Raw genomic sequence first — 23,927 nt, 5'->3', positions numbered from 1 at the left:
AAATAGTGTTAATTATCTGCAGCTGCACAACCAGCAAAGCGAGCATAAAACACTGCTTTTTGCTCACAATGAAGCAAAACAATGAAACATAAAGCCCTCAGATACAAGCAACAGCAGAACTTTCCCGCAGAGTAATAATGTAAAAAGTGTGCCATACATAAAATCTGGTGAGTCTGTCATGTATTTTACATTAAACCTGTGAGATAATTGGTATGTTTCCATTTTGGAATACTTGTTGCAGTTGAAGTTTTCCCTTCTCAATCTGTTTGGTTTAGAATATCTAAATCTATTTGGATAAGACGATCAGAAAGCCTTCACAAGAACACAAGTATCATGATTTTTTGAGGCCAATTCTGACAAAGATGCCATTGGAGACAAAAATCCAAATATGTAATTTTGAACATGATATATTTGGATAGTTTACAGCATCCACCAAAAGCATGTCCAAAGTCAGTGTAAAAAACATCGCTTTTGAGGCCACTGATGACTGATCTCAGAAGAAAAGTATTGTTATTTAAAGCATTAAGTAAGGAAATAATTAGCAATTCCCTCAAATATTTACAAATTTAAGACAAGGATTTACCACTTACTTAAAGCCAGTTGTTGGACTCATCTAACCTTCACATTTTCATGTCCTCCTCTTTTTGTTCTGGCAATAATTTATTTGTTCACTCATTCAACAAATTCATTTTAAAAATGTTTTAAAACATTTGTTGATTGACTCCTATGCCCTTCCTGATCCACCTTCAACAAATAAATATAAAACACAGAAATCAACTTTTAGAGATTATCTAGTTCAATTGATCAAACTACTTGTCAAATTGACAAGTTCAATTAATCAAACTACTTCCCAATCTCTCCTCTAAATAAGCTACAAGTAGCAGCTATTTAAATATACTTTTTAAAGAAAATTCATACTGGCTAGTATGGTAAGTTCTAAATAAAAAGTGATGAATAAATTCCAGAGGGTACCTTTATGCAACCCCTGGTCAATAAAGGAATTGTTGTTAGACAGTGTATTACAAATGTGGAGAATACAGTAAGATGAGAGGTCTGAGGTTCTAAGTAAGGGTGAAGTGAGTGTGGTATCTAGTGTGGCAGAGTACTTAGGAAGATTTCTTTGAAAAACAAGATTCCTCCTGTAGAATCAAGGAGCAAGCACCATTTCTTTTCTTTTTAATGAGATCAAGAAAAGAAAACATATGTTGATCCTTTAAAATAAAAAAAAAGAAATTTCTAATCTAAACTATAGAAATGGCCCAAACTAAGACCTTTTTCTGTTTTTTGCACCCCATTATCGAAATACACACGACCCCCAAATTGAAAACCTCCATTATTTATAATAGCCATCTTTATTGATCCAACTGCTTGGCAAACTCCCCTTCCCTAAGTGTTGTGTAAACATCCACTTTGTATTGACAACTTCAGAGCAAATAGAGCATATCAAATATTAATCTTAATATCAACTCTTTGTAAACTAGTTATTTATTTATTGAATATAATGTGTAGTGTGGGATAATTTTAAAATAGGCTGTGGCACAAATAGAATAGGACTGAATACTATTTACATGAACCACTTTGCAGTCACTTAGAGTTTGGTCATCTCCCCTCCTACCCCAGCAAAATGCCACACCAAAGGCAAAGCTGGTAATGGTCTCTACTCAGAATGCTTATCTGTTTCTATTAAAATATTTTAGCTATAGGATCTGATCTTCACAGTATAAAGGAAGTACCTTTTTGTCTGCATTTAAAATAAGTTAGAGTAGTAGTGAGAGAAGACAGTTGTAAAAAGCATGGACCCTGCATTGGCAATTATAAGGTAGAATCAATGCTCTAAAATTCCTAGTTATGTGATCATGATCAGTTACATTAACCTCTATTGGCTTCATGTTCAGCAGGTGCCAGAGGTGAAGAGTCCTGCCTCAGGCATGATATAAACTGGGAGATTTTTCACTGCTCTGTTCCTTGGGTTCAGGGGCCCTGAGTGAAATCACAGATCAACACTTTCAAAGGTGTTAAATGTGAGTAGCTGGAATCTTTTGTCCCAAGTGACTTCCTTAACTCATTCAGCATGACATAAAGGACTTAATGCATGGGTGCTTTTATAAAAATAGGAAACATCAAAGGAATATTAAATACTTGCTGTTTTCTAGAAATGCTACTCATGTTCTTACACTCTGACTGTCGGTATGTTTGAATAATACAATAAAGATGTAAATACACTAAAGGCAAAATTCAATTAGTTTCTGAACATATCCAAATGGCATAATACCCTTGTTCATTTGATGTAAAACCAAAACACAAATTACAAAAGGCACGCACAAACAGAATTCCTTTGCAAGTAGCACAGGACACAGATATATTTGATTATTTCAGTCACCAAATAATTTCAATTCCAGCTGTGGTAATTTCCAGCCCTTAAAACCCAGCATCAAACCATAAAGGCTATTTCTGAAATATAGACTACCTTAGAAAACCAGTGATCATTACAAAAGATACTCAAATATCCTCTTCTCTTTGTGGAATTCTGCGGCAGCCCTCAGGGAACAGAACACAAGGACTCCCTCCATTGCTGGGAGAGATGGCTTAAAGGGAGCCTGAAGCATTCCAGGCTCAGAGCTCTATTTTGTGACTTTTCATCTTTTTTTGTGAACATCAGTCTTTTTCTTTTTGCTCTTTCTTAAACTTTGTTTCCAATGGTTCCCGGAGGAAAACAGGCATAAGCAAAGGCATGTAGAAAGCACCCAACCTGCATTTGTTCCTTAAACTTGAAAAAATGTCTACAAATATAACACTTCAATCTAAACTTCACAAAATCCTCTCTATTTAATAAATTATGCCTAAATTCTATACTCCATAGCAATTCTGATTGATAACAAAGTTTATCCCAAGTGAATCATAATTGTATTAACCAAGCTTCTGAAACTGTTTCAATAACACTGGATAAAAGCTTAGCAGACATTGCCAAATATTTAGACTCTGCAGTTATTCATGGTAAGGAGTACAGTTCAATCAGCGGGATTTAATTTAACGATGTTTACCTGTGTGTAAGCCTTCGGTGACTAATGCAGATAGCAGTCTGAGGATCTTGAGCAATGCATACTTTATGGCGGCTACATTTCATCTTTAAGCATGGATCTTTAGCTGGATCTAAAGCTGGGGGAGGGAGGGAGGTAGGGAGGGAACAGAAAATGTTAAAATGCAGTTCTGTAAAATGGAGGCATCTAATTCCATCAAATAAAATTTTAAGGAGTAATTTACATAGCATTTAGCTGTAATATTTCTTCACATGCTTCTGTTATAAGAGATACCTCTGTTTTCTACTCACATAACTCAGAAACAATAGGAAGTTACAGGTTGTATCATCCATTATAAACTGAGCAAAAGTACACTCTTTTGAACAATGTATAATCAAAACAGAAAATGTTGAGACCCCAATATTTTTAGAACTGATATTTCTGCACGTGGGTAAAGGATGAAGCTCAAAAACATGTAGTAGGCATAAATGAGTTGTTGGATCGCCAAGGAAAGTCTGTGTCTATACTGGAGGGCTGGCCAAAAACATCATGGTGAGAACTGAGGAATTACATTTTATTTTTAAATTGTGCATGCCTGACATTTGAACGACCATTTATCTAGACAAAACTTCCATCTTGGTGGCCATCAAGAAAGACTATGTGATTTCTTGGTAAACTTTTTAAAACAGATGCAATTCACATCCTCTACAATTCATTTTTTTTTCTAATTCTTCATTATTTTTTCCCACCACTACCCTAATACCCTTTGACTCTGTCTTTCTCCCCCTCCCACCAACCACAGAAAACTCATATTTTTAGTGTCCACCAGTTTGTTGTTGAGTCCTCCAACTATGGAAATATACAATATTTGCCTCTGTCTTTCTGACTTGCTTTATTGCACATATATCCCTCACATTGCATCTTTTTCTTATGGCTAAATAGTATCCCTTAATGTAGCTGTACCACATCTTGATTTAGCCGTTGATCAGTGGGCATTTAGGTTGTTTTCATGCCCCAGCTATTGTAAGTAATGATGCAATTAACATTGTAGAGTATATAATTTTTGAGTAGATGATTTCATGTTCTTTGAATATACACCCCACAGTGAGGCTGCTGGGTCATCGATACTTCCATATTTAGAATTTTAAGGTCCAGATGGTGTTCCAAAATCATTTCACCAGTTCATATTCACATACACAATTTGTTCATTTAGAATATAAATTCAGGGGCCTCCCTGGTGGCGCAGTGGGTTGAGCGCAGTGCTGTGAAGCTGTCTGCAGCCTCTGCAGCACAGGTTGAATTCCAACTGGCCAGGAAGCAACCCACATGGCGGTGCAGACCTGTCTCACCCGCTGCTCCCCACAGCAGTGTTTGAGGTCTGTCTGCCCGCTCTGTTTCTGGTGAATCCTCTCACCCACCTGTGCTTCTGGCCTGTACCCTATTTCTTGTATAAATAAATAAATCTTTAAAAGATATATAAATTCAATAGTTTTCAGTATGTCCATAATTGTGAATCTTTTATCTGAAATCAAATTTGAGAAGATTTTTTTTAACTCAAAAAATACCTATACCCTTTGGTTAAATTTTCCATTCTCCCAACTCTCCCACAACCACTACTACTAAGCAATCACTAATCTCCTTTCTGAGTCCATGGATTACCTAGTCTGGACATTTCACATAAATTAAATTATATAATATGTGGTCCTGTGTGACTGAATTCATACCATACAATATTTTCAGGGTACAACCATGTTGTATCATGCTTCATTCCTTTACATTGCTAAAAGTATTCCATTGTATGGATATGCCACTCTTCAGTTTTCCATTTGCTATTTAATGGACAATTCGTTGTTCCTACTATTGTGTATTATGAATGATACATACTGCTATTGGAAATCATTATGGTGATGGCTAGTGATATTTTGTTGCAATTAATTATGGGGAGAGGGCTGGACAAATAGGTAAAAACTATTGAATGTCCAGTTTGGGTACATGTGAAAGTTAATGGAAAAATACCATGAAAGATGTTAAACTGAAAATAAAATTCAAGTGTGGAAAACATGGAAAAATGGAAGAATATGTGTATCGGATGTTCTTAAGCATTTACTGGATGGTTGTGGGCTTTTCACTGGATAAAACATAGATTCGAACTAATCATTCAAAGATTTAAAGCTTGGGTAAACCAGAGCTAATATCTGTTGAACAATCAAATTTAGCTTTATGAATGTATTAAATCTTAAGTATATTTATTCAATAGACTAAAAATATAATTTGTTAATGATTTCAATAAAATACAGATATATACTATATATACAGATGCATGTATATTAACATGTATTTTCTTTAAAAATATAAAATATACTACAAATCTCTTTATTTCAAATTTCAAATAAGCATGAGATTTAAAGCAAATACTAACACATATAGTTGAAAAATATTAATTAATACACATATTATACCATGATAAAATGGCTATGACATTAAACACATCTATGTGGAGTACAGATATTTCAAGTCCCTTCATTCTAAGGAAAAATATTTTTTGGTTAGCAATAACTAGACCAATGATAGCTTCTCTTAATTTATGAGTAGTTTCAAAATTTAATTTAAGATCTATAAATTGTTTTATACTTTTTAAAAGTTTGAATTTATTTGTTTCACTGTGCAAATGCAAATTTCCAGAACATTATCATTACACTACACCAGTTTAAATTGTTGCTATATAAACAACTATGTCGTTAAACTCGTACCACAAAAATGTATGACTTTTCATGGGACAGATAAAAGAATACCTTACAATAACTTAGAAGGCATTAAAAATGTTTTGAGCTCTTTGCAATCTTTAATCTATTTTGATTTTTAATTATTAATATTATTTTTAAATGTTAATTAAAATTTTAAAATTTGCCTAACAATTAATGTCATTGTAGCTATCTCTGTACCTTATATTCAGCTATATTATAAGTTTATTATAAATGTATATACCTAGGACCGAGTTTTATGAAAACAGAATGCTTTCATTTTGAAATAAAACACTATTGTACATATAAAACTATCACAGCTAATCTAATTTAATTATATTTCAAAAGTCCATTATTAATATCTAATTTTAGATATTTCTTCTAGCTTCTTTTACCTTACCCAACCTACAGTAGACAATTTTTCAAAAGTTCTGTGACACTTATAACATTCTATCTACTTAATAAGAGAAATCAGGATTCAAAAACTGGTGTACAACGAGAATGAACTTATCAGAACAAATATAGAAACATGAAGAGGAATTTAATGAAAGACTTGTATAAAATTTGACATAAATCATCAAATAAAAGAATAGCAGTATTTGTCAGGAGATGGAAAAATGTAATAGAAAGTGAAGATGAATAATCAGATACAGAGGATCTGCAATAAGGAAAAGACCACTTTCTGTGTATGTGATTTTAACAGCTGTACTTTTTATTTTTTAAAACCAGCTGTATTTTTTTCTAAAACTCACATTGTTGGCAGCTTAAAAACGATAAAACATCACACACTGTAAATACAGATGCCTGAGATTTTATTCTTGAAATCACAACAATAACACAACCATCTCCCGCTTGGCAGAAGCCCATGGATTAGAATCAACCCTCTATCTTAAAGAGGCCTGGCAGAAATTCACCACCTCCCTCTATTATCTTCCTTCTTTGCAACTTTTTCAAATTAGTATCTCTTGTTCTATTCTGTACTGTTATAATTAAGTTTCTTCAAATATTCAGCAAAACTACCCTGAGAAAGTTTTCAAAAGTGCATTTGGCTGTGTTCTTTTATCTGAATAAATTAATAATAATAATACAGGTGGTTTCAAATTTATGATAATTCCACTGGTGATTTCTCGATTTTACTATGACGCAACAGTGATAGCCATTCAGTAGAAAATGTACTACCAACTTTGAAATTTGATCTTTTCCCAGACAAGCAACATGCAGTATAACATTCTCGCAATTCAGGGCAGCGAGACCTGGCTCTGAAGTACAAGGTAACAACTATTCTGTCTTTCACTTTCAGTACACTATTCAATAAATTACATGAGATAATCCACACTTTATTATAAAAATAGACTTTGTGTGAGATGATTTGCCTAACTGTAGGTGTAAATGTTCTGAGCACATTTAAGGTGGGCTAGGCTTAGTTATGGTGCTCCACAGTTTAAGGGCATTAAATCCATTTATGACTAACAATATTCTTAATTTATGATGGGTTTGTAAAGCCCTAACCCCAGTGTGGGTCTAGGAATATCTGTGATCTAAAAATGTAATAATTTTTCTGATTGAGGTGAACTTACCTAGACACCTAAATAATACTGGTTTGGCTTTGTTTTCAGAGAAAGCAAACTGAATTTCAAACAGCCGCCTTCTAACTTAACCTCTGTTTCATTAGTGATGACCAGACCATGACCAGAACTAGGTAGGCAAGGAAATACTCAACCTCATGTAGCTCCTAATGATGGATGAAGCAAGCATAGAAAGGCAAGAACTGAAAACATGTGAGTGTAGAGAATTAGGTCAGTAAGATCCAATTCTTGCACAGACTACAGGTGAGGGGAACTTGGAAGGAAGGGTGCACAGTGTGATGACAGGTCAGAAAAACAAAGGTGAACAGTGCTTGAAAGGTCCCGAATTCTCAACAGAACAAAGAATCATCGTTAGTATTCAGATTTAGTGCTGGTGTTCTTGATAGAAGGAAAGGAAAGGAGTGATGCTACTAAGGTGGAAAAAATAGGTTTATTGGGGCCTCCCTGGTGGTGCAAAGGCTAAAGTCTCAGCACTATGAAGCTATCAGAAGCCAGATTTTGATCCCCACCAGGGAGATACCCACAGGCACAGCACACTTCTCCTGTCTCGCCCTCTGCTCCCCTCCGTAGTATATTTCAGTAGATCCATCTGTTCTGCTCCCCACTCTGTTTCTGGTGGATCCTCTCTCCCTCCACGCCGCTGGCTTACACCCCAGATCTTGTATGCATAAATAAATAAAATAAATCTTTAAAAAACTAGATTATTACTGACAACAACTGGAAAGCCTGGAGCTCCGAAGCTGCACAAACCCATTTCTCTATTTTAAATGTCTTTACACAAGGAAGATGTCTAGACTGCAGGAAATTAAATTCTGATGGTTCTAGACTCAGTTTTAAACAGTGCCAGCTATTATACTGAGGACTGTCCCACAAAAGCAACAACCCCCTCTAAGAGTAAGGTTCAAGGACAGGCACTCCAGATGCTTCTAATGAAGAAAAAGAACCACAGCACCCGGGGCCTCCCCTGGTGGCACAGGCGGTTGAGTGCTGCACTGCGAAGCTGTCCGCAGCCTCTTCAGCACCAGTTCGATCCCAGCCAGCTGGCGAGGGTCCCACATGGTGCAGCAGACCTCTCCTGTTGTGCCCGCTGCTCCCCTCAGCAGTGTACTCTGGTTGCCTGCCTAGTCTGTTCCTGCTTTGTCTCTGGTGAATCCTCTCACCCTCCCGTGCATCTAGCCTGTACCCTGGTTCTTGTATAAATAAATAATTAAATCTTTAAAAAAAAGTGCCTAGTTAAAAAAAAAAGTGCCTAGTGCCTATGGCACCCTCTGGTAGGACCCTCCATCAGAGACCATGTCACCTGCCAGGTGAACAAAGTCACCCAGCTCCAGAAAGCAGGTTCTTGGTTCCTCCACATTCCTCAGTCAGGAGAAAAAAAAGGGTAAGTTCTTATTACCTCTGGTCATGTCCCCTGACTTAAAAGAGAAGATCTCCACAGACCCCAAACAGCACGAGGAGGTGACCAGAGTCTACAATGAGCTTAAAAACACAAGAAGAATAATATTCCATTGTGTATATGTGCCACATCTTCTTTATCCTGTCATCTATATTTGGGCATTTGGGTTGTTTCCAAAGCTTAACTATTGTAAATAGTGCTGCTATAAATATAGGGTTGTAAGTGCCCTTCTGAATTAATGTTTCTGTATCCTTTGAGTAAATACATAGGAGTGGAATTGCTGGATCATATGGATGCTCCATCTTTAGCAGGTTGAGGAATCTCCACACAGCTTTCCATAGTGGTTGGACCAGTATATCAAAAAAAGATAAACTCATGCAATTTGCAGCAACATGGATGGAGCTGGAAGGGATCATGCTCAGCAAAATAAGCCAGAAAGAAAAAGAAAAATACCAGATGGTCTCACTCATAGCAGGAATTTAGAAAACCTAAATAAGGGACCAGGAGAAAGACTAATTATAATAAAGTAAAAATCAAAATCAACAAGCAACTATAAATCAGAGACACACTACAGTGGGGGGAAGAGGGAGAAGGATCAAAACAAGGGTGGGGGATGGGAGGGAATTATACGGGGAATATAACCAATATAAAAATGCATACATTGTGCAAAAAATGAAAAATGATGTAAAAGATATATAAAATTAAAAATGTATAATTAAAAAAATAAAACACAAGAAGAAAATGGTCCAAGTGCGTATGGACTATCAGCCAGGGACACTTGGTCCTACAAGATTGAAGCATGTTCTGTCTGCTTGCTTATAGAAAAGAATGGCAAGGAGTGGGCAGCCTCTGGGCAGAAAGAAAACCAGGGGAGATCTAGGAACACAATGTGAAGACACCCCTGTAGGGTCCCACAAACTCTCTGACTCCATGCAGAGCAGTCTTAGAGAAGTATGTGGTAAAAAGAAGTCAAAGTTGAGGTTCAAGAATATATCCCACAGGTTCTCCCCAGTGGCGCAGTGGTTGAGCTCTGGGCTGCAAAGCTTCCTGCAGCCTCTGTAGCACCGGATCGATCCCCGGCTGCCGACGAGGGTCCCACATGGTGCGCAGACCTCTCCTGCTGTGGCCGCTGCTCCCCTCAGCAGTGTACTTCGGTCCTTCTGCCTGTTCTGCTCCCGGCTCTGGCTCTGGTGAATTCTCTCACCCTCCTGCGCTTCTGACTGTACTCAGTGCTTATATAAATAAATAAATCTTAAAAAAAATATATTCCACATAGGAGATGGCCCAAGGCCCAGGGAAAGATTCAAATGAAGTCCAAAAATCAATGGTAGAGCTGCTGGGTATTAAGGAGTCAGCTCTTAAGAAGACAAAGAAGAGGAAATCGATCCCAGTAGCAGAACCACCTGGGGAGACAGAAATTTCTTACCTCTTGCAGGTTTACCTTTAGCTAATAAACCACACCTTTGTGTGATTTGAAGTTGCATAGTGGCAAAATTAAGTTTGTATGATAAATCATTCAGCCCAATGTGGAGATGTTCTTAAGTATTTGTGATCAAGACAGGAAGTAATCTGATGTTCAGGAGAGATTGAATAAGAATCTTCTCTGAGGGAAATGAGTATGAGGATGAGCATTGGGACAACTCTACCAATTTATTTGACCATTATTGCTTTTTGCAATTCACCCTTTTGGGTTCTTTTGAATAAGTTACTTTTATTAGTTGAAATGTATACTTTTGTAAGTGTTTCAACATGTGCTATGTGAGTTATACCTTTGATATAATTTTCCTGAATATATCTTTATTTTCCATTTGTAAGCTTGCTTAGTAGAGAAGGATATTTTTCACCCTGCATCTCTGGCCTGTGCCCCATATCTTGTATGCATAAATAAATAAATCTTTTAAAAAATAAAGTATAATTTAGTTTAATTAAAGTATAATTTAGCTGTGTCTGGAATTCTATTTGATAATTATTTTTTCTTCCCCATAATAAGGACATTATTTCATGTTCCTTTGCTATCAGAAACCACTAATTAAATAGTATATTATCAGCCTGTAGTTCTCTGCAAGCAATCAGTCTTTGCTCCCAGGATATTATAATATTTCATTACCATCATAAATTTGTATTCTGGAACATTTCTCTCTACTATAGCAAATTTATCAGCAAATATTCCCTTCACTTTGAATTTCATTTAATAATATAAGGTATATGAAGGATATGGAAAAACTTATTAGCAGCTGGGAAAAAATTTTAAAAAAATTTGAAAATTCATCATGATTTAAGAAATAGTGAATTGTGCCATTAAAAGTTGGGTTTCAATGTTGGAAATTTTTTGGAAAAATCACATCACTAAATAGTGAAATCAAAATACATATCAGCATTCAATTAGAAAAGATCTCCTTAGGCTTAAATATATGAGCTTACATAAAATGAAATGGCCAGTAACTCAACATGGCTTTTAAAACCTTCCTAGTGGTTCAATAATATAAAGCATCAAATAAGTTTTGTTGTGTTCTAACAGTTCACTTCACTATAACTCTATGCTGTAAAACTATAAGAACAACTGGTTTTCTAGGGAATTTTTTAAAACTTGCCAGATGTTATAATGGAAGACTGGGTAAGTGAGCAGCATGGAAAAGAGAGTTAATGCCTGATAGTTAATTAGACTTTTGACAGCCAATTTTGTGGTGTTAAATGTGATTAAATGTAGCTGCAAGTCTTTGAAGTGACTTTCTTTGTTTCAAACCTTAAAATTACTTATATAAAATCTATCCATTCTAAATGTGGTGTCTCTACTATCAATATTAAATGTGGAGATCTATGCAATTAGTGACTTATATGCAACTGATGGATTAATTCCTTTTGTAACAAATATATATAGCAAACCATAATCATGTTTATTTCAGTAATACCCTATCTTATAAAACTGTCTTAAATGCAACTGACTACTGCATTGATAAATCAAAGTTAACGAAAAGATGCTATCACAAAGTAGAATTTCATGCTACTGTTGTTATACAGTTAAAGGATTGATGAAGATTTTTAAAATACCATTATCTTCTGTTCTTTATTATTTCTTTTTTGTCAATACATCGTATTGTCTTTGGATTTTTTTCTTTGCATATACATATTTATTAGCTGAACAACTGAGAGCAGGTATGTGTTTCAAAAGTCTTTTAAGCTGTTGCATGTATATGTTACATTTTCCAAATAAACGGTGAGTTAATTGAAATTAAAATACAATTTAAACGTTTAAAATCTTTTAAACATCCTTGTTTATTTTTTTACAATACAGGATTTATCTCCTTAAGTGCAGTCACCATAGTTATCCCATCACACAAGTGCCCACAGTCTTCCACCACAAACTTTTTAAATTGATAAATGCTAATATTGGGTCTTTTATAAAACAGGTACATTCCAACATGTACCAACATATTGGTTTCCATATTCTAATCTATCACTTTACATCTGGAGATGATAATACTGAATACCTGATTAGAAAAGACATGGAATTTTCTTTCCAGTATTACAGATAAATATACCTATGGTTTGACTAACATTTACTAAAGGGCTGCCTGAATCAGAATAACAAAGGCCACTACAAATGAACCAATCATGTTGGCTTGGCTTACTGACATAATATTTACCAGTAGAAACTAGATGATACCCCCTAATTATTATCTCCCATGAACTCTTCACCCAGAATTAAATTGGACTAATTCCAAAATATAAGGAAACCTATTCTTTAATTTTTGTGCTTTAGCTGACTTGGGAACTATTACATAAAAAAAAGAGATTTTTTTTTTATGAACAATAAGCAGAAAAGATGTTTATATGACAGTGGTAAATGTGTATTAAATGCCTAGAATATATTCTGACATTTAGAAGGCACTATATTTTGGCATTACCATTTGTGTTTTTAATGACAATATTATAGTCCTGCAAAATCTCTTGTAACTTTCTATGTATCAATAGCTGTTCCTACTTTGCTAGAACATCTCAGGCCAACTTGAAGTGATGCATTCAAAAATGCTTTTCTCAGCATTCTCATAAGGCATAGAATTACCCCTATGCAATAAAAGTCACTGATTCTAAACTCATTTCCCTAAATAAATTCCCTTTCTTCTATTTTTGCCTGTTTAAAAGTAATAATTTCCACACGAACTCTTCCTAAAAGAACAAAGAACCTGATCCTTAAAAGATCACACCAAGACTTCTAGCCTACAAGTTTCCTCTGGAAGCTGTACAATTAATGCTACTATTAGACAGTTTGCACACTTGTGCAAACACACATATATGTGTGTGAGCTGTATTACGACCATTTTCTTTGATATTCTCCTGACATCAAGCTGTTAAATTTTATCTCAAAAGCACAGTCAGTTACCACTTTGCCACTAGAAGATGTGTTAAAAATTTAAAAGATTTAGCATAAGAAGTGTTAGCAGCAATGTAGATTAACTAACCCTAATATATGCCTGCTGGAAGTATAACATGGTACAATCACTGTTATCAGTCCTGGCCTAATTAGGAAACATTTAAAATAGAGAATATCTAATTATAGCAGAGAAATAACCGTAAAGTGGTAAAAAGAGCTCTTAAGCAAACTCTAAGGATAAGATAAAGTATAGAAGAAAAAAAAAAAACAACTAAAAAACCAAATGCTTCCTCCCAAAATTTGGAATTTAGAAGTCACTGGAAAAAAATTGCATGCAGCTCCTGAGATATTTAAGTTATTTGGTCCCAAGGTCAAAGTTGCTCCATAGTCATTTGGAAAATAGGCGACTACATACTTACTCCCCTGACACATAAGCACCTCAAGGTTGGCAGGCAGGGGACAACATTTGGGACTGGCAAGTAGGAAACACTCTCCCAGCATGTTGAATCTGGCAGCTGGTGCATAGAGGAAGTGGGAGCAGTGGGGTCCCATTTGCAGTGGTCCTGTGCTGGGGTGCCCTATGCCCACCAAAAAGTATGCAAGCTCACCATGGGAGGTGGCACACTGTGATTTCAGCTGGGCAGGAAGAGAGGAGGCAAACCTGAATATCCCCCTTCATATTCCACTGCAGTAGAAATAAGAAACAGAGGCACCCCAGGGTGGAAAAAAGAACCCTTTTCATCCTGCAATGCCTTGTATTCTCCTCTGTTGACAAAACTTAAAATTTATTTGCTACAAAGTCAACCTGCTTATAGGATACAGCTCCATTACTTCAGAACAGGTAATGAAAGGTGGAATGAGAAATGAGAAATTATAAATTGACACCTTTAACAGCTCTCTGGAAAATAAAACAATACAACAATACCACATCTATGAATATTCTAAGAGAAATTTGGAATGTCCACAAAAACACTTCATGGCCTCATTTCACAGAAGATGGTAACCCAAATATTCATCAACAGATGACTGATTATACAGATTGTGATATCAGATTACTCAGCAATAAAATAAAAAAGAAAACCCATAAACTTTTAAATGGATAAATCTCAAAAACATAATATCAAACAAAAAATGACAGACATGAAAGTATTTATATGGTTGTAGTTTCATTTACATTGAGTTCTAGAATAAACTAAACTAAATTAAGAAATCAGAACAGTGACAGCCTCGCTATTCTGTGAGTGATTGGGGAAGAGTAAGGCAGAGTAGGCAATGGGTGGAAAGCAGGAAGAATGGAAATGATCTTTATCTCGATGCAGGTAGTGGCCATTTAATTATCTGTAGTCACCACATGTCTAAAAAATTACATTTGACAGCTACAATTATTACATTTTATTAATTTAAATTATGGGGCCTCCCTGGTGGTGCAAGGGGTTAAGACACAACCTATGAAGCTGTCCACAATCATCAAGCATGAGTTTGATCCCCAGCCAGCGAGCTACCCACATGGAGCAGCAGACCTCTCCTGACTCACCCGCTGTTCCCCTCAGCAGTGTACTTCAGGTTCAGTCTGTCTGTTCTTTTCCCCGCTCTATTTCTGGTGAATTCTCTCACCACCACCCCCACCTCTGGCCTATACCCCAGCTATTGTATGCATAAATAAAAATAAATCTTTTAAAAATTTAAATTATGTACAATAAGAAGGAAACACCCTTCACTTGTGGATATTTTTTTAAAAATCACTCATCATGTGAGAAGATTTAAAGCCTTCTCCATCAAGATCGTTGCTGTAATTATAACAGATCATTCATTCAAAAAACAAAGATGATAAATTTCACCACCAAAATTTAGATACTAAAAATCAATTCTTCCCCAGCAATGGAGTATGTTCCTTTATGAGGTGAACACTGCACACTACAAACAGGTAAAATTAAAGAAAATCAAGTAATGACAAGAAAGAAAATACAGCAGTGGATCTCACTTTCTCAAAACTACATTCAAAAACTGTTGGCATATCTATAAAAGAATTTGGATGAAACTACTGGAATCTGTCCAAAAATGGAAAAAAGTTTTTGCTTATCTCCAGATCTTGAAAACTGAGATTGTTTTTTGAACCAATAATAATATTGCCTGAAGTAACAAGATTAAGTAGAATCTATTACAAAGAATAATTTTTAATATAAGTAGCAATCTTCAGAACAAATTTCATGAATTAAGGCTTTCTAAATATTTTCAAATATTCCCTTTTTCAGGAGACTGGTGTTTCTTAAACAGAGCTATAAATGCAGCAATCACAGAGTATTTTAGGGAAGTCTTGATGACAATTGCCCTGCGGGAATGTGAGCCTTAAGGATCTTCCCTAACTGTCAGTTTGTCATTCCTAATTAGTATCATTGCTTGCCCCCCCAAAAAAAAATTCCTTGCAAAATACTGATCTATGAGACTTTCAGTGACTATTACCTACTTAGGTGACATTGGATTAAAACCTCTGTTACCCAGCCACTAAATTCAATGTTAGTGCATTTTCTGATACTAACAACCTTCTCAGTTGTCTTATTTTGCTAGACAGTTAAATCTGTACCTTGACCTGATGAAAATAAAAATTTCTAAATTGCTATCTATTAAGAGTCTGCATCTTTAGCATGGGTCTATTGGACTAATGATTTGTCATGTTGGGCAAATTGATATCACAAGTGCCTAATTCAGAAATCTAGACACTGGAAATTTTTGTTGACTAAGGTATTTATCCCAATATCCAAACACTGAAAAAATATTTGAAGTCACTTTCTTGGACTGTCTAAATCATTGCAGCATAATACAATGCCAGTGACTAACACAAAAGCCTGTAGAATTATTATAAGATGTGGCTTCATATTAAACATGATAGAAAGAGCAGAGACATATGACTAAGATGTTATCTATGATGTTTTCTTTGGAAGTGGCTTTTAATATCAAGTCTTAGAAATGTATTATTTGACTAAGCTATTAGAAAATAAAGGAATATGATTAGAACAATACTATATAACAATAATGCCAAGGAACTGAGACATAGGACATTCTAAAGCATTCACTATTGATTAATGCAATAATAAGGCTAAGGAGGATACAGTGGTGCTGTATGCTACTGCTCAACTTTAAAGCTTCTATGATAGATATAATATTTTGAAAATTGCTCAATTGTATTATGTTATTTTCTGAATTTACTATATTATATCATTTTGGTAGAATATAGCACTATGATGCAAGATGAGGGAGAGAGAAAATATTCAGTATAAACTTGAATATATTTTTTTTTTTGGTGAAGAAATAGCGTGGGAGGAGTAGGCTCCAGATTCTGATTATATCATTGTTTTCCCTGCTTGAAAGATATCAGCAATGGACCTGAAAGACTAGGTCTATAACATGATTCTGTGATATGGAAGGACCTTTTCTAGACTGGCCATGTGAGATACTGTGATTTATAAGAAACATATTTGGCCATTCACATGACTTTTGAAGAACACTCAGAGAGAAAGAGTGAAACAGAGGGAAAATGGGATCATTGACCATCCAGCTCCACCTTTTGGACATGAACACAGATGCCACCTCACGACTTTCTTGGAATGTTTTGGAGGCACTGACACAAGCAAGTCAGCCTGATGGGATAGCAACTCAGACAGAAAAGTTCCTGTGCTTGGACATTCAAGGCCACTATCAATTCTTGCTCAGCACGTTCACTAACTTGAGGCCACCAGGACTTGCCATGGTGATTCTGCTACCAAAATTGTAGATATTGGGACTCCCTGGTGGCACAAGGGGTTAAGCACAACACTGTGAAGCAATCCACAGCCTCTGCAGCACGAGTTCCATCCCTGGACAGCCAGGGAACTACCCACATGGCAAAACAGACCTCTCCTGTCTCGCCCACTGCTCCCCTCAGCAGTGTATTTCAGTCAATCTGTCTGTTCTGCTTCCCACTCTGTCTCTGGAGTATCCTCTCACCCCCCACACCTCTGGCCTGTACCCCATTCTTGTATGCATAAATAAATAAATCTTAAAAAGAAAGGTGTAGACATAGGTTATGACAAAGAGCATCAATCAGTACATAACAGGACTAAGATAAGGTCTATTCTATCCTTTACCATGGCCTTCCCATTGTATGCCCAGACAGACGTAATCTTGGAAAAAGAAAATGGAATGGGGAGGTAGCGAAGAAACCTATATATCAAATGAAATGAATTTTAATTAATTAGTTAATAAAATGGTAAAATAAAAAAACAGAGTGTACCTTTGCTATTGTGTTTCTCTTTAAGAGACACATTAAGAAACTTTCTTATTAAGGGATCTGGGAAGAAGGCAAATAATAGATTATAATTTTTACACATTCAAGTTCACCTCTTTATGCTGATACACAGTTAAAGTATATTGAAAGATCTTGATTAAGAGTTCAAGTAAGACATAATCTGATTCCAGTTCTCAGGTAACATGGAGTTTGGAAATACAGCAGCTTGGAAAAGTGGGAACCCCATGCCATGCAGTAGTAAAATATTTTGTAAAACAGTCATGCATTATGACTATCGTGACAGAAATGTCCGCTTAGCTTTTATGGGAAGTTTTTTGGTTTTTTTTGTTTGTTTGTTTTTTGTTTTGTTTTTAATTTATACAGCTGCTGGGTACAGTCAGAAGCACGGGAAGGTGAGAGAATTCACCAGAGCCAGAGGGGAGAGCAGAGCAGGCAGACTGACGAAGTACACTGCTGAGGGGAGCAGCGGGCGGCAGGAGAGGTCTGCGCGCCATGTCGGACCCTCGTCTGGCTGCCGGGGATCGAACCGGCGCTGCAGAGACTGTGGGCAGCCTCACAGCCCAGCGCTCAACTGCTGCGCCAGTGAGGAGGCCCTCTATGGGAAGTTTTTAGAATACTATTTATAGGTTCCCAGAAAGAACAACATAAATTCAAGGTTTCTCTATAATGTCCCAATCTCCAATTTTACAAGAATATTAAACATAACTTTAAGATGCATTTTTCCAACAAAACTCACATGATGCTTTCCCACAAACATTAATCATTTTTCTACTTCCAATCACAAAAATAAGAAACATTCACAGCTAATAAGCACTAATGCAAGCAAAACAATGTTCAAAGCAGAATTTGCTTCAGCAATGTGGAGAAAAGGCATGGAGTAAGCAGGAATGCATATTTTCTTAGGGTCAGATAAAGAGGGGAATAATGAGCTCCAAATCCTAACTAAAACTATCTCAGGATCTGTTGGATTCATTAAGGTAAGTGACTATATCTGAGCATGTAATTAGAGAAGCATTTGCTAAACTGGGTTATGTACTGAAACTAGATTTTAAAAATACTATCACTCTGCAATTCATGAAGTGTGTATTGTAAGAATGTTGACAAAAAATAAATCTTGAAATAAAATGTTCAGATGAAGAATCAATTTTTAAAATAATAAGCCAAGTGTTTTATTTTTAAGACCATTACAATTCTAAAAACAGAAAACTTAAGTCATCTTTTTTGACATATAATAGTGTATTAATTTAAAGTACACAACATAATGATTCCATATATGGTAACACTGCAAATGATCACTACAATAAATAAGTCTAGTTAACAGCCATCACCTCCCATAGTTGCAATTTTTTCTTGTGGTAAGACTTTTTAATATCTATTCTCTAAGCAATTTTCAAATCTAACATACCATATTGTTAAATATAGTCACCATGTTCTGTATCACACTCCCAGAAATACATCTTATAATTTACTCATGTCACCCAAATTTCATGGATACCAATTCTTGCCAGTTGCTCTTGATGAGAGAAAAATGTTAGACAGAACAATTAGAATAAATCTGTGATAGCCCACCTATCTCAGCTCTGAATGTAGGTATAAATAGCAACATGCTCTAATGTCTTTCTAGTCAAGTTCTCTTTCCAGTCAAGTTCTCAAAAGCAGGTGTCAAAATTTCTTATTTACTGAAGGTAATTTAGGCAAGGGAGTCAACCAGTGAAATGTCAGAGAGAAGATGAGTTCCCACATCTCTGCTACTCTCTCAGGCAAATATCCCCAGATCAGGATGACAAAATTGAGATTCCTAGAATTACAGCTGTCCTACAAGTGAAGCAAGCTACATGGTCTAGAATGAGCCATAACTCTAGAGCGATAGGTCAAACAGCTACCACTAGGTGGCACCAAACAGCAACCCAAATGAAGATCATTTGTTACAAATGAACCCATGGAGCGCTAGTCAACCAGACACACAGGCATGCCTAGATCCTTTCTGAACCTCACAAGAATGCAAAATAGACATTTTAACTGCTTGAGTGTATTGGATCCCATTTATCAGATGGTGGGATTTTAACATATGTTATCAGAAATAATAGCCACGAGTACTAAATACTACCTCTTTCTTTGTTTACCTGCCAAAGAATAGGTTGGAAACACTATATAAGTTTGGGGTTTGTCACAGTGGTAAAGTTTACAGATATTCTATTAATTTGGAGGGCAGTGTAATATTCCAGATCACTTAAATGTGCCTTTCCTATCCACATACTGAATACCCCATATAACTTGTCTAGCTCTGCAGCAAAGTAAGAATCAGAAAACAGGCGGGTTAAGAGACAAGTAGCTTTGCTATTTGAGCGTTATAATAAAAGAGCCTTATCTCCAAAGGCTAATGAGGAGAAACCAAGTTACCAATTGACCTGATTATAAATTGGGGAATTTTTAATGTGTAGCAACCTCACGTTATTAAATAAATGTCTATCTATGAGGGCAAGTCCAAGAGGCCTGAAAATAAATAAAGAAAATAAGAGAGAGAGAGAGAGAGAGAGAGAGAGAGAGAGAGAGAGAGAGAGAGAGAGAGAGAGAGAGAGAGAGAGAGAGAGAGAGAGAGAGAGAAAGAAAGAAGAAGAAAGAAAGAAAGAAAGAAAGAAAGAAAGAAAGAAAGAAAGAAAGAAAGAAAGAAAGAAAGAAAGAAAGAAAGAAAGAAAGAAAGAGAGAGAAAGAGAAAGAAAATGAAAGAAAGAAACTAAGTGAGTAAGTAACTCAGTCACCGTTGGTTCTTGGTCTTACTGCTGTGTTAAATTTCCATCAACTTACAACACTCATATGCTGATAAAGATGATGTCAAGTACAACCCAGGTTTATAGACAAATGAAAAGAAAATTCCACTGCATTATGGTGCTATTCAGGGATAACCCCAAATTATACTGATAAAGAAAAAGCCTATTTGACAGATTGTAGGGCAGAATATCAGATTGTCCACTTTCGATAGAAAGTACATGATTGATTAAATGGGAGCAAGAGGTCAGTGGGAGAGACGTGGATAGATCTTTCAGAATAGACACAAAGTAGACTTTTGTGTTCCAATAAATGTCACCAAGAGGGAGTTCTCCATCCTATAATGTCATTTCTTTCTTGATCCCAAAAGATTTTTTTCTCCATCATTCCATTTCCATTCAAGAATTCCATGTACAAAATTTCCATTGTGGCATGTATAGAGACTACTGCTGTGTCCCCCATGTGCCTCAGACATGCAGGAAGGAAACCTACCCTTGCCCCTATTTCCAAACAGTCATCAATTCTTAAATAAAGTTCCCTAAAAGGCACTTTTAACCCATCAGCCCATTAAGTCAAACTGTTGGCCATCTCTGCACAATGTCAGACCCACAGTGCAAGAGCCCACAGCTTCACCCAGGCTCACTGCTCCCGCTCACCCAGGACAAGCTTATCTTGCATAAGCAGGAAAAAATATTTTATTTTATTTTGTTTTATTTTATTTTATTTTATTTTTGCATAGAAGAATTGGGGTGTAGGCCAGAGGTGGGGGGATAATAGGATTCACCAGAGACAGAGTAGGGAGCAGAACAGACAGATTTACTGAAATGCACTGCTAAGGGGAGCAGCGGTAAGACAGGAGTGATCTCCTGCGCCATGTGGGTTAGCTCCCTGGCTGGGGATTGAACTCAGGCAGCAGCAGTGATAGCAGTAAGACTTAACCCCTAGGCCACAGGGAGACCCAAGAACAAATCATTTTTTAAAATTTTTTTATATTTTGTTTATATCTCTGAAGCTTAAATTTAACAAGTTAAATTTTAAAAATAAAGTTCACAGAGATAAATTAATAGGGGTTTATCTTTCCCTTAATGTTATGGTAAAGCCATGTATATTTTATATTGAGATTAATAGTATCTAATTCATAAAAATAGGACCTATAATAGGGCCTCCCCTGGTGGCGCAGTGGTTGAGTGCTGGGCTGTGAAGCTGCCCGCAGCCTCTGTAGCACCAGTTCGATCCCCGGCTGCTGGTGAGGGTCCCACATGGTGCGACAGACCTCTCCTGCCGGACCCGCTGCTCCCCTCAGCAGTGTACTTTGTCAGTCTGCCTGCTCTGCTCCCCGCTCTGGCTCTGATGAATTCGCTCACCCTCCCGCACTTCTGACTGTACCCAGTGCTTGTATAAATAAATAAATAAATCTTAAAAAAAAATAGGACCTATAATATTTTTATATAGACTGAGTCCTACTCTGTCAAAAGTGGTACTTCCAGTAAAGGTATGAGAAAAGACAAGATGAATGGAATAAATATATTATAGTCTAAATAGTATCATTGTTTTATTATGTGACATGAACTGTTTTGGTGTAGGGATATTCACATTTGCTGAGGGCAAGGAGAATACATCTACTTTATCATTATCTTCAGTAAACACAAATATCCCATAACTAAAATATTTTATTTTCTAAAAGCAACATAGGATCATAAAATTACAATTTCTGTGATCAAAATGTTAAAAATACAATACACTATTAATATTATAAGTGATAAATGACTCACTGACTACAAAAAATTATATGCTGTTAAGAGAAGTGTGACAGATAAGAGAAAGAGGTATTTAGTTCCTTAGCCTGAAGATATTTGTTCATCTCCTGTGGATTATAGAATTGAAAAAGAAAAACTAGACACAAAGAAGATTGGGCCTGAAGTCAAGTGTTATTACCTAGGAATGAAGGGAAAGGAATAAAATAGAAATTGTATCCCTCTATGAGCAATCATTCTCTCTCCTTCAGCTGCAGAAACTTTCTTTTCCTTTCTGTATCTGCCCATCATCATGTCAATGTGGTTCTATTTCAAGGATAGAACTGAAACCGTTTTCATTATATAAAGTGATTATTTGACCTAAATGTCACCAATGAAATCTAGTTCTACTGGAGCTTAATCTGGACCACTCATAAGATTGGTAAATTTAAGTCTTAGTTTGATTATTGAAAATCCCTTTGGCCATTCTTTGCTTGTATAACCTAGCCAGGCTAGTTTATTTTTCTTGCCAGTAAAAGATGAAAAATTATATAAACTTATTATAGAATGAATAGTTGCTAACTTACATCAACAAATAAATAGGAGGTCTGGGTAAAGAAGAGGAAAAGGCTGAAAAACAACCCAAGTTCACAAGACTGAGAAATCAAAAATGTAATTACCATTAAATAAAAAATTTTAGGTATTTTTTTATTTTTGCTGGGGGGAGTAGGTAATGCAAAGGTATATTATCCAATTTTTATACATGATCTAACTTATCAATATGAAGGTGTTTATTTTATTTATTTATTTATTTTTTGGGGGGGGCACTCTAAAAGTAAAATTGGAAATGGTGATTCTTCTGGGCATAGCAAACTATTATCATTGGGAAAAGGAAATAAGAAATTGAGAAAGTAAGGTTGGAGGTTTCCATGCAGTTGGAAATGACACACAATGCTGGAAATTAACCAGCTTCACAAATTATAGCACTATTGAAATTTGGCATTTTATCAGCCAGATGATGCAATATCCATTTGTGCAATTTCTAAGATCATATAAATATCTCAAATCACCCCCAGCAGACAGTAAATGTTCCATCAGTGTTTGCTAACTCATTGCTGATACCTTGCCATGTATAAAAACAGGTGTTTATGGCTAAAATATCTAAGCTTTATAAAGAAATATTAAAAACAAATTCTACTAGGATATGGGATTATCTCATCTTAATTTTAACAATTATCGTAAAAAAGCAGAAAGCTTAGAAGAGCTGAATTAAAAAATATTTTTGAGGAATGCTTGTTCTACATCCAATTCTAAAAATTTTAAGTTGCATTTCTAATTAGATTCTGAAAATCACACTAAAGAGCTCAGTTGTTATTATCTCTTAAGATAATAATGCTAATGTAGTGATGAAGACTGATTGGTTTCTTTCTTTTTTTTTTTGTACTGATTTGATTCAATCTCTTAAGTTTCCTATGAAAAACTATTACATACAAACATGAGTTCTTCAATTACAATTAATGGCTTTATTTCTTAATTGTTCATGCTTAGCAGAGACACTCAGCAGGGTTGCCCATTACTACCACTGTGATTTAATTTAGTGTAGAGCCACTGGCAGGATATATTAATCATGATATCATGTAGCATGACATCATCATCATCATCATAAACATTATTACTAATTAACAGCAGAAAATCAGGAGAGCCAAACATGAATATACTAAAAAGAATCTTTGATTCCCTTTAGCCTTCAATATCGACTTTTCTATCTATAAGTTAACTTTTTGAAACATAGCTCAAAATTATTCACTACTGATTGCATTGATAATAATATAGTAGAATCTTTCTCATTCTGCTTAATATATGAATGATACATCATCATCTACCCTTTTCCTTTCAATCTACCTATGTCAGATCTGAAATGGATTTCTTATAGATAGTATATCATTAGACCATGTTTTTTTATTGCGCCTGCCAATTTCTCTAACTTGTGTAACCTTTAGGCTGCTTATATTTAAGCTAATTGTTGATATGTTA

General features: G+C 35.7%; 1 protein-coding gene across 4 annotated transcripts in view; it reads right to left on the bottom strand.

The window, feature by feature from the left end:
- The window catches only part of SPOCK3 (SPARC (osteonectin), cwcv and kazal like domains proteoglycan 3), a gene marked incomplete at both ends in the record, with an annotated part of 299,287 nt that overhangs the window by 143,948 nt on the left and 131,412 nt on the right, over positions 1-23,927 (bottom strand). For 2 of the 4 annotated variants that reach the window (XM_084231677.1, XM_084231678.1), the window contains one exon: positions 3,042-3,156. The exons of the other annotated variants lie outside the window; for them this stretch is intronic. In XM_084231677.1, the coding sequence (XP_084087803.1) occupies positions 3,042-3,156 (115 nt within the window). The remainder of the gene's footprint in view (positions 1-3,041; positions 3,157-23,927) is intronic. 4 annotated transcript variants of the gene reach the window in all.

Source organism: Talpa europaea (assembly GCF_964194135.1).
Source record: "Talpa europaea genome assembly, chromosome: 4".
NCBI lineage: Eukaryota > Metazoa > Chordata > Mammalia > Eulipotyphla > Talpidae > Talpa > Talpa europaea.
This window is presented reverse-complemented; position numbering and strand designations above follow the sequence as displayed.